At 43.1% G+C, this 12634-nt stretch overlaps 1 protein-coding gene across 6 annotated transcripts in view; it reads right to left on the bottom strand.

Annotated features, from left to right (window-relative positions):
- Positions 1-12634, bottom strand: part of JADE1 (jade family PHD finger 1) — a 47639-nt gene that overhangs the window by 15030 nt on the left and 19975 nt on the right. For 5 of the 6 annotated variants that reach the window (XM_085318029.1, XM_085318038.1, XM_085318047.1 and 2 more), the window contains exons 3-5: positions 9980-10062; positions 6302-6459; positions 2363-2550 (exon numbers count right to left, since the gene is read on the bottom strand). In XM_085318029.1, coding sequence (XP_085174155.1) covers positions 2363-2550; positions 6302-6459; positions 9980-10062 — 429 coding nt within the window. The remainder of the gene's footprint in view (positions 1-2362; positions 2551-6301; positions 6460-9979; positions 10063-12634) is intronic. The other variant, XM_085318063.1, reaches the window with a different exon arrangement.

Consider the following 12634-nt stretch of genomic DNA (forward strand, 5'->3'; position numbering starts at 1 on the left):
CATCTGTAGAGTGCAGTGTCTGACAAAAGCACCAAAGTACACAACTGAAGACCCACAATGCACTGGCTGGCACGGACAGGAATATTTCCTGCTGTCTGCAGGAACGATCGAGTTGGTCAAGATTGAGAGAAAACAAGCTGCAAAAACTGCAAACTACAACAAATCAAAACACTACATCAAAGCTATCAAATCCATTAAATTCTAGCTGTTCAGTGTGCAATACCTATGTGAAAGTTCATGTCGGTGTGGCAGATTCCAGATTGTTTTAGGTCAAAGACTAACACCATCCCGAGTTTATCGACAAAAGCCCAAAACACGTTCCCTGCAGTCGCAACAGTTAAGTGAAGGAATCCCTCCCGATACCTGGCAGAGGTCAGATAGTACAGGGCACAAGTACAACCCGAGGCTTTTAAATAAGATACAAATCTCTCCTGTCACCAGTATCTGGCAAACCCAACCTCGGTCCCTGCTCTGCACCCAGCGACGGAGGCTGCTGCTGAGGTCAAGAGTCTCTTGCGACTGCTGTAGAGAGGGGCCCTCACACACCTCTGGGTCTCTTTGGTGCACCGGCTGCACCCTGGGTATCATGACGCAGCCCCTCTGTACTGCAGGAGCCTCCTTGCCTCATCCCCCAGGGAACTCTGCAGTACTGGCTGCTGGGGTGCAAAGGGAGAAGGACAAGGCTTCAGCCTGGGCCGTGGTACCGCATGTCCCTGAGACCTTAGCCCCACACCAGCTCTTCACCAGCCAAGAGGTTCATGCTGGCCGTCAGACCTAGGCGCACTGAGCTCACGTGAAGTGCTCCCTGCTAGAGCACCCCACACCCGCACGGCAAGTGGGATGCCCTGACAGCAAGTGAGCTGGTGCRACTTCCACCTCTATCCCAACCTGTGGAGAAACACTCAGGGCTCAGCTAAGGTGGCTTCAACGGTGCTCCAAGTACAGGTCCAAATCTGCACCAGACAGAACCCCTCCTGAGCAATAAATTGCTGATCCATTCACTCCCACAGTGTAACAGTGTGGATGCTCTCCACTGGCTGAGGCAATAAACAAAAATAAACGCAGAAATTTCTATATTGGATAGACAGAGAGATGGATATCAACTGTAAATCATACAAATTATTTTCAGTATTTCCTTAAAGAAAGTTAAGCAGGATTGCTGCCATTTTCCTGAAGACAACTGGAAAGGTGACCCGAACTTTTAAATCATCATCATGATTATTTTTTTTTAATCATCCAATTCTAACACTGAACAGGACTAGGAAATCTGAAAAAAAGGCTTCAGTAAGAGACTAGGTCAGAGCTAGCTGCTCTGCTTCTTCCATATGTGGGTTCAGAAAGGAGGAACTTTTAAAAAGTTCTAAATGGTCAGTTTGTGGTTTGCCTGGTCTTGAGTCATGCCACACATGGGCTGCAGCCAGGTAAACCCAAAGACTAACTGTCTACAGACMCTGCCAGAATGCTTAAAAAACAAACAAACAACCCAGCAGCCACATGTCCAAACCTCTTCCATCTGGCACAGTATCTATTCCCTTATCTAAACAGTGTGGTTCTGTGCTGACTTATATCCTCCTCAGTTCCGGTGACATCCATTCCTGAAGCATGTATCTTTCCAAAGAAATGTTCCTGTTCCTCCCCTGCTCTCCTGCCCCCTCCCACAAACAGCACACAAGTCCTTCTGTACAAAAGGAAACAGTCGGTCCCACTGTGACAGCTCCTTCTTCCTCCTTTAAAACAGGAGTACGTGGTCACAGAAAGGTCTGAGAGGGTCTTCAAATAAATCACTGTGGAAATTCCTTCCTGTCTCATTCCCTGCATAATTCGGCTGGCACAGGTTYTTTAAACGTCCCAAGACTCCTTGTCTACCTTCTTTACACTGAGCACAACTAGCTAAAGAGCAGGATATGGGTGTGTGATGAAGAGAAATAAACAAACAGAAAGTACCAGCTGTCATGTAGCTGGACAAACTACCTGAACGGTCTATGTGATGATGAGGGACCTTAACTACGTTAGAATAGTAACTTTGTGCAAATATATGAGAAGCAATGTAGGAGAGAAGAAATCGTAGGGCCAGAATCTGACCAAATAGATACAGTTCAGCAGTTACATAAATCAGGGCTCAGTCAAACCAGGTCTGGAGTGGCTACCTCAAGTCTAAGAAGAAGATATCTTTAGAACATAAAACCACATCTGATTACTATCTCTTCCTATCTCCTGTCTCTACCATTTCTTCCCCCTACTGCCCTCCTTACAGCTCCGCCCAAGTTCGTAAGCCTAAACCCCGCCCCCCAAAAACAAAAAACAACAAACAAAAAAAAACCCCAATAACTATGGATAGCCCCAAAATCTGCTGCTTGCTCACCCATTTCTTTAAACTCCTCATTGGCAAGCTGCAACCATGCCACATCCACATCATTGAGATCGTAGCGACACACGCTGTCTGCTAAGGTTCGAATGTCGACATAGCCCAGCTCTGGAGGCTCCAAACCTGACGAAACAATGTACTTCCTGGGACGTGTAAACGTGATAGCTTTTGTCTCGGACACAATCCTAAAACAGAGAGACAAACACACACGTTAGGTATGCTGGGCTGCTGAGTGACTTGTGTCTAGAGACATTCAAAGTGTCTTATTCTAAGTGGCTAACAGCCATCAGCAATCTTCTAAACACATCTTGTACCAGTGAGATGAGAACAGAAAACAGTATAGTGCGCTTTCATAAAAGACTGGCAAGGTTACAAAAAAAAATAATTGGCTTTGTCTGGAAACCCAGTTCATTACTAATATCACTGATAAAATGAAAGGATTAGAGAACAGAGCTCTGGCTACTCTTACCTGAAATTCTTACCTGTTCCAAAGCTACAGAARACACACTGTTTTTAAGTAGTGATGGCCGCCATATACACAGATGCTAAATTCTGTTTTAACAGTTTTTTTAAAAATCCATCTGTTTAACAACAGCAGCAAGATCAAGAAAATTCAAGGAAAAAAAGTAGTATTTTCTACTACAAATAATGTTTTCTTTCTTATAGTACATTTCTTCTTTTGCTGTGTGTGTACCTACAGCATTGCCATCTTTGTTAAATTCTGAAGTCCTTTCCACAGAGAAACAGTAATTTACATCAGCTTCACCTTCACTTACCCAAGCAGATCCAAGCTCTGGCATCCTGGGTCTGCATTTCCTCTTTCACACTAATGCCACACTGGGCCAAACCTTTGAGCAAGTAATTGATCAGCTGCCACTGAACTTCCTTCTCGCAGGTTTTGAAGGCTCCAGGTGGTCAACAAACTGGTAGGAAAGCATATTTCAACTGCCAGCTGAACAAAATTTCATTTGACCGTAGGTATCAGGTTCAGGAGACAGCAAAGTACCTTTACTTTGCACACATAACTTGTTCTAGGTTAGACCCTTGGGAGGCCGCAACTCCACAAAGCCAGGAACAGGGGACAAAAATGCCCGAGTTGAAGGACAGCAGTGACGCTCCCAGCAAACTGCTAGCTCGCCTCCAAACAGTCTCCAAACAGCAAGTTAAATTCCATTAGCTCAGTAGCAGTGCAGTTCTCGCAGCAGAGGGTGTTCCACCTTCTCTCATTTAACTGCACGCACTGAAACCCTGTTTGGATGAAACCCACCTCATGGCATAATGCTTCAGCCTCAGGGAGCACCAGGCCACGCTGCCAGATGACTGCCTCCAGCAGCACCAGTCACAGCACTAGTATTGATGAGTTTTTGTGCTCTAGTCCTGCAAGGGAGGAAATGGAACCGCTCCACGCAGAGCCTTCTGCTGGGGCGAGCCTAAGCCCCACAGCAGGCAGGACATCCTCTGCCCTATTTTTGCTCAGTTCTGATGCCCRACGTGTTGACTCCTCCTCTCATCCAGGAGGATACTTTGATCTGCCATTACTGTACCTGTACATATACAGATCCCTGTAAAGCCTCTATTTGAGTCCCCTGCACAGGCTATATCTGCCCCAATCTAGCTTGTCTCACAATCTGAGACATGGTAAGCAAAAGTCAAATGCTGAATTTGGGGCTTTTTTGGTGCAGAAGGGGGACCTTTGGATGAATCAGAGCTAACAGCACTGCCTGAACTGTTCCTGGCCATACTGTATGGTATTAACACACTAAAGACTAGTACATCTCACACATTTTATTTTAAACCGGGCACAGTTTTCTGAACCTTCTGTGCCCTAAATCCCTTCCTGAGTACCTCTCCATGAGGAATTTGTAACCACTGGGCAGCAACCAGTGCATGCTGCCTAAATAGCACTGTGGCTGCACAGAAGAAATAAGCGCAGGTAGTTTGGCTTTGAAACAAACCATCTACATCTCTTCATTTCTGTGACAGAAAGAATACAATAGCAGTAACACTTATTACAAACCCCCCAAAAAGCACATTCAACTGAATTATCAGCGTACGCTTAAACTGAATCACYACACGGACTCATTTCTTTTCCCCATGCTTCTGGACCCACTCTACCTGCCCTGACCAGTCATTACAAGGGCAAAGCCCTTGGTTTTGCAGTATCTTTCCCTTATTAGCACCAGCTACCTGTACTGCATTTTCTCTCTATTCTACACAAGGAACTATTTGGCTACTGTTGATTCAATCTGCAGTCACATCTCCCTCCCCTCCCGAAGCCAAGCACAGAACAGTTGCAGTGTTCCAGCCCAACTACAGCAGGGCTCTCCAAGGGCTTTGAGAGGGGCTGACAGGACAGTTACTAGGTATCAGAGGGCCACTCTGACCAGCAGATGCTCACCAGCAGGACCATACAAGACCGCTCAGCACCTAAAAAGAGTGCTGCCTCCTACCTCTGTCTTCAACTTTGAGGGCCCTCTTGCCTTCTCCTCCTTTAATTTCTTAAACTTGGAGCAACTCACTTGCTGGCCAATTGCACAGAATGACTCCCTCCTGCTAGACTGCCTGGACCTGATACAGCCACCTAACCATCTCTCCAGATGTGATGCAGATCCAGAGACACCCRGAGGGGAACACTTGGGAAGGTCTCCCTCTGCTAAAGCCCACAGGTCTCCTGCCCCTCCTGCAGGGAGCTACCTCAAGAAAGCAGTGAGGAGAAAACAATGTGAGCATGCATGTACATGTGGGCATTAGCACAGGGACTAGAGGAGGTGAGCGCGGGGCAGGCCACAGGCGCTGCGGGTAGAGAGTATGCTCCCACGTCCAGAACTGCAGAGCAGAGAAGGAYATGCTGAGTTTTCCTCACACTGCAGGTCCAATCCTTCTGGAGGAGGAAGAGAAGGATAAAGAGGAGGAAGGAAAGAATTTACCTGACATGGAAGCATGTTCGTCACTGCACAGACTTGGCAGGGCAGTGCAGCAATCTGCAGGTTGCTGCACAGGACACAGTAAGCACTAACAAACATCTCCCTATAGGTTCCCCCACTCCAAGGTTAAAGCTGGCGGGTGCAGACCTGACAGAGGCAGTGTAGTGTTGCCCAGACTTTTTAGCTGCATATGAGAGACTGGGCTGTTGTGGTCACTGGTAGGTCATTTGCTAATGCCTTATGAGCCAGACTGGACTTACTCAAAGAGATCTAGTATGATTAAACAGCAATAATTCTCATTTTCCTCCCTCTCTCCAACTACAATCCCAACTAACCATAAAACAGATAGATTGCTGCAGTATGCTCCTGCCTTTACAAGTGTACTGTTTAATCTGAAACAGAAAACATCTGAACGTAACAAACAAGGGAAGGAAAATAAAACTTTCTTGGATAAGAGCTGGAAAATCTCACATTAATATATTTAGTTACATGCATATCTGGATGGTTCTCAAAACAGCTGAAATGTTGTGTAACAAAAAAACTTCTTACTTAGTAAACAAAATGAGACCAGAGAAACAATATAAAACCAGAACAAATGCTGTATCCTCACGATCCTTTTAATCTGGCTTTTCTAACCGATTCCTTGAAGGGAACCTGTGGCTTGGAACTAAGCACAAGAAGTGTCAGACAAGGACTCTTCTGGCAATGCTGAGTGAGGTCAGGTCTGGGCTTAAAAATGGAAGCTATTTTTGAGGCCCTGTCATCACACTTCTTCCTAACATAATGCCAAAAATGATTCTCTGACATCCATATTTCTACAAATAGGCAGAACAAGTCTGATTCTTGACCTTTCTGACCATTCAAAAAGCTGAGGCAGGTTGCTCTTCATCTCTGAGAAACAAGTCCTTTCTAGCTAGATACTGCAGAGTAAAGCTCAAGAAGCCAAGGTAATGTAGATGTAAGCTGCTAGCATAAATGTGTGTGTATTTTTTTACATTCCTCCAAACTATACCTGGCTACTGGTTCTGGGATGGTCCCTGGGCTAACTGGCACCTGAACTCCCTTTTCCCACTCCTGCCTCCAGGGGTCTGCCAGCACATAGTATTCATCAGGGTTCAGCTGGAAGGAGTCATGTAACTTCATGGCAGTGATCAGGTCCGTTCTGAACACCTGCAAAGAGAGTGACCAAGAGAGAAAAATAGAGACACTGACATTTGATATTTACACTCTATGATTCACAGCTCCAGGGTAACCATGGAGCACAGTGCATAACAAGGTCACTGTATCAACAGTGAACTAACCCAGCCTACTGCAGGACAGACGTTTAGCTTCATAGCAGGGACAGGGGTGGTAAAAGGAGCAAATGCTAATACAGCGACTTGCAGCTGACTCCTCTATGAGCCTGGATGCTCCCCCCATACTGGAGACAAGATGCTGAATGGTGCTACCCATTTTTACCTTCCTCTTGGCTGCAAGAAAAGCTGCAAGAACTCAGAGTCTTAAAACAGCAGCATAAGGAAGACTCAGTCTTGCTCCACACCAACACCCTTACCAATGATCCAGCTGCCTTCAGAGAGAGCAGGACCAAGCCTCAAGGGTTTTTTAATTACTGGAGCTCTGACTAATCCAAAAGCATTCTAGAAATTCCCTGTGGTAGAAATCAAGGCGTGACTCTACCATCACCAGCCGCAAGAGGAAATTCTAAGGAGATGACTCTTTGTGCAAGCATTTTAAAATAATAACCAAAATATCAAGTAATGTAAGCTCCAAACTGGAAGTCTGGCGGCAACTCCACGCTCAGCACAGGTGCTTGTTATTCTATCAGCTACAGACACCTCTACATCATAGCCATGATTTTACTTTGGCTTTGCAAAGGCATCAGCCTCTAAAGCCAGCAGGATGTCTGGCAACTTTGGGGTTAGCAGTCATTAACAAGCAGTGATGCTGTCTTCAACAAGCCATAGAAAGAAATAAAAATGGATTCACTCTCGTAGGGGCATGCTGTGCTGCAGTTGCGGCAGCTTCAGCCTGGTTTGCCACTGCCTGTCAGCACTGCAGAAAGCAGAGGGTGATATCATAGGCATAAAAACTACAAGCCTGTACTTGTCTACACGTCTTCCAGCTCTCCCCACCCATTCTCCCTGTAAGGCAAGGCTGCTGTAGAGAACTTAGCAAAAGCACTCAGCACTCCTCATCTTTGCAACTCCTTGCAAATACTAACTACTCAATGCCACATCCACAGGAAAGAATTAAAAAGCAATCAGGTGACAAAAARTAAACACCATCAGAGCAAGAATAAAAGCAACATCCTAAGGAAAGTTCCCCTGCAGACTTCCTAGTTTATGGCAGACAGAGTCAGCACCTATGCAGCTCTGCATTGCAAGTTACAAATGAAAAGGCAGATTATCAGGGAAGTGCTCCCAGACTCTCCAAATGCTGCTACTAGAGCAAAGTGTCACAACCTCCTACTCCCCCAACCAGCCCCAAACCAATATCCATACTGGCTGTCCTAGATTGCTTTTAGCCAGCTGTTGCATATGGCTGAGGAAGAACCAGATCCATATAGCGTGCTAACTGGGCAGGCCTCTCAAGGACAGCAATTTGTCATGTACTATTAATACACTTGAAATTTCAATAGATTATCTATGATTTGGGGAAAATATTTTAGAGAAACAATGAATTTGATGGTTAATTACACTTTTTTATGTCAAAGTGTGATTTGGCTTTCCAAATAGCACATCTTGAAGCCTTTCCTCCCTCCCAAAACACACATACTCCCCACTTCTGTCTCAGTATGTTTCTGTTTCAACACTGGGTTTATCCGAAAAAGTAGCATCAAGACATGACTCTTTTCTTACATTAACACCTGTCAAAAAATTGCCACCCTTAAAAAAATAAAGAATAGTATCACAGTATGAAGGAAAGAGTGAGTACAGGTAATGAAATATAATGAAAACCTTTTAAACAATCCAATTACAAGCCTTGTGAGGCTGCAATCAGGAAGTGAAGAATAATCCCCAAAGCAAACTGGCTCACAAAATAAACAAGCACAGCTGGCCAAGGGATTCTGCACTTCTAAGTGATTTGAATTAAAGCAGCCAAGTGTCAAATGAAAACAAAACTTAAAATATAAAATAGGATGTAAAACTTGCTCAGTCTGAGAGCCACAGTAACTCAGGCTCTCAAATAAATTTGTTACAAAACTCTCACAGAAGAAGAGAAGCTAACACAACACCTGACAGCTAAGAAACTCCTTTGGAAGCCAGTGGCCTTGTGACACCATTCTTTCTGCTCTAATTTCTGATGCAATCAGACTGCCGGGAGCAAAGAGGAGCTTACAAAACTGCTGGCTCTCCAAAGTACAAAGCACTTAAGTGAAGGGGTGAAATCCTGGCCACACTAAAGTCAATGGGAATTTTGCCACCAACTTCAGTGAAGCTAGGGTTTCACCCAAGGAGTTTAGCAAGTGTCACTTTTCTGCCAGCACACTTATCAGCAGAATAGTGTGCTGTGGCAAGCAGGAGGGACAGAGGAGGGAAATGACTGTGGACCAGACCTAGAAGGAAGTATAGGAAAAGTCCCTCCAGGTTCAGAAGACAAATAGAGAGAGCAGCACAGATCTGTCAAGAAATATTGCCAACAAATGAAAAGAAAGGAAGATGAGAAAAYAGAAACACATGAAGACAGGTAATACCAAGATTCATAACTATCTCTGATTATGTCTTGATAGCATTTCATGAGGTAGATTTCAAAATGGGTCTAGGGGCTACTTCTAAGGAACATGCAAAAGATAACTAAGGAAAGCAAGCCTATCACCAAGAATAAATTCAACATAGGTTTGCACATTCACAAAAAAATCCTTAAGAGCCAACAATCAAAAAAAAATATTGAAAAACCACCACTAGTAACTTCTCCAGTTGAAGTTCTAACAGATTGAGCAACAAATGGGATTCTTCTCACAAGAACTCTTCTCCAGGACTTAGGTACACTGTCATCAGGGAGATTAGCAAAGCATGTTTTTTCTCAGCACCAACCACTCACTAATGCATCAGGAGTACATGTTCTGGCTAAGCCCAAGAAATTCTGCCTCCCAAAGCTAATGCTTTCTTTGCAGCCTCTGAAGAATCTGGAGTCCAATATTCGCCTGAAGATACAAAGATTCAGTATGAGTATCTCCAAAGAACTGGATGGCATTCATGTGTTACTAACAGCTGATCCACCCTGGAAAGTTCAAAATGATTTACATATCCCTTGATATGTTTTCCTCAAAGTACTACCTGAGACAGAACTGTCAGGAAGCAAATTTCTGATTTGATAAGCATGTTAACAAAGATCACCTACTGAGGCTCACTGACAGCTATGAAATGAATGCATCTAACAAATTTTCACTCTGCACTAATCAAGCTACAAATAAACCCCAGCACCTAAAAGCCTAGAAGACATACTCCAAGCTATGTTGGACGTGTGTCAGACTAAGCCAAAAATTCACAGCTAAAAACTGGTGCTGGCAGTGGCCACGTCAACAGCTGAACTCCCTGATCTCCAGGCCAGAAGTAAACRGGGGGCAGGTGCCAGCTATGATGGAGTTGAAAAGAAAATGTACTTCAGAAGAAATGGATCCATTACCAAACCATGTATGTGCTCTGCATTAGACAGATGCAACCAAATGCAAATCTAATTGCAGAAATACCTCAGAGGGTTTTCGATCTTCATGTCTGGAACACGAAGTCATCCGATGTCGAGATCTTGAATGCTGGGACCATGTAGACAAACCTAGGACACAGAAACGATCATTTGAAGAGACACTGCTGCCATCTGTAAGCAAAGGTCTTTCTCTCCCAACTTACCCAAGTAGGCTAACTGGCTTCAGCGGGACTATATGAGTAAGGTAAGTCAGTCAAGCTTTTATGATAAACCTCAGAAAGGCTCTTTAAAAATGAACCAGAAAAGAAGAAAAAGGAAAAAAGAAGTTCCTCAGTCACTTCTATGATCACTTTTTTGTTTTTGTTTCCTTTATAATTTTCTATTAGTATATGTGTTGGCTGTGCTATACTTACCACCATTTCCACCCCAGCATTTGGGCAAAACTACATCATAACATCCTTCTCTCTGAGAAGCAAAAAGCCACTTTCTACAGATTAATAACTGATCAGGAAGTCTGCTGATAGTCTGAGATTTAATCTTTGAAGCTAACATACCTAATATCTTATCTCTGTCGGCTACCCATTTTCTACTAGACCAAGCCTTTTCAGAATAAAGCAAAATGCTATGCTCACCCAGTACAGCCCCTACAAAAAAACCTGCTGTTCCCTGTAAGGAAATCTCTCAGTTTGGTTACGCTATTTTTGGTCTATAAAATTATTCTTTCATTACATTCCAAACAAATTATGTCTTTTTGCCTTGAAACTTTTTGACAGAGTCTCTGTCAGCTTTTAAAAATATTTTAATAGGAGCAAAGAAATTAAAAAAAAAAAAAAARAAAAGAAAGAAAGAAGGAACATTACATTCCGCTGACAAGGTCATGCTTTGACACCGGTATGTAACCCACACTCAAACTTGCTTATATTACACTTGTGCAAATCAACTCAGCTTACTTCAGTAAGACTTACATGTATGGCAGGTATTTTCCAGTGCCAACTACATAGCAGTAACAAAAAAGAAGTCAACAAATAATAGTTATGGAGTGGAGAGATGAGGACTCTCCACTCCACTCTCCTCTCCAAGGTCAGCAAGCATAACAGTGTCAGCTGTTCAAAACCAGACTCTTTGCAAGGGATGGGACAGTCCTCTGTAAAATGAGTTTTGTGATTTTAAAAGAAAAGTGACTGCATATGACTTTCACTTGAAAGATACCACTGAGTAACCAGTCATTAGAAGAATTCATTATGTTGCACAGTGTCTTCTCTCTTCAGTTAGTAATACATTGAGGAATACGCCCCATTAAAAACCACTCTTTAACAGTGCAATGAACATTAAACACAACATGCATGATGGTCCCAAGCTGGAGAAAGGTACGCRGCAACAAGCTAGAAATCTTGTCTTCTGAGGTAAGAATACAAAAAAGATAATTTTAAAGAAATAATAGTGTTTTAACATGAAAGCTGGATTTTTTGAAAGATTAAAAAAAAATAGTCATGGACACTTTCCCTAAGTCYCTTTATTTTAGAATTACAATTTTCTGCAGACAAGAAAAAGCACAGAAATTGGCTGATTACAGTTTATTAAACTGTGTGAAAAGCCAGATCCCAAGACTATCAAACAACTAACATATTTAAATGTTCTCTTGAAAACTGACAAGAAAAATAACCACAAGCAGCACCACAAATTCCTATTTCTGAGGCRCCTGTCAACCTATCCCAGATTCCATGCAAAAAGCACTTAAGAAGAAAATAAATGAAATCAACTGAAAAAGTATCAGAGATGTACAACTAAAATTCCTAACAGGAAAAGCACAGCAGATTTTTCTTGTATTCTGGCAATTTATATATTAGTATTTTAACATTCAAGCAGGTGTGACTTTAATCAACAGACTCACTGTAAGACACACAMCACACAAATACCCGCACAGACCAGTATTCAGTTCTTTGGGGTTCTGACACTTTTTTCCATCTGCCAGACATTGGTATCTGACCAACTATCTGCTACTGAGGTATTCATCTCATTAGACACTGGCATCATCTCGTTAGACACTGGCAATTCAGACCCTTTGAAATTTCTCATTCATTTGTGGCTCTGACTGTTCAGCGTACATATGCTCAGGGAGGGGGCTGCAAACCAGGTGTGGATGCAGAACGACATGCTGTGTTAGCAGAGAGTTGTTTGATTCTGAAGTTTCTCTGAGAGCAGAGCTGGTGACTTTGGAGGCTTTAATATAGTTGCTCTAAGTAATGCATGTGTCTGGTAAAATTAGAGCTGTGACAGTATGGTGTACTTCTGCGTATTTATCTGTGCGCTTTACTTCGGCTCTGGTGACAACTTACCACAAACAGGAGGATGACAATAAGCAAGCTTATTTTAGGGTGCATTTTTTTCCCCAAAGTAGGTACTAGAAGATGGATTTCCAGGTCTCTCTCATACCATAGAGAAGTTATAAATGTGCAGAGCGAAACAGTCCTTACCTTATCTTTTCTCTCCATTTCTATACTCTGTTATCTGCAGATGCTACATGTCAACACAGCATCTTAATACTTCTGATTATGGATACAGTACGGGGACATTAAGGCTAGGCCACTGAATTAGTTAATCCCTTCATGCAACACGAAGAATTAAATCTTATCACTTCCTAAACTACAGAATCTGCACAGTCTACATTGCTTTATTAAGGGCTATACAAAATCTCAGTATA

This window comes from Rhea americana, unplaced genomic scaffold, assembly GCF_003343005.1.
Source record: "Rhea americana isolate MKP2758 unplaced genomic scaffold, rheAme1 scaffold_116, whole genome shotgun sequence".
NCBI classification, from domain to species: Eukaryota; Metazoa; Chordata; class Aves; order Rheiformes; family Rheidae; genus Rhea; species Rhea americana.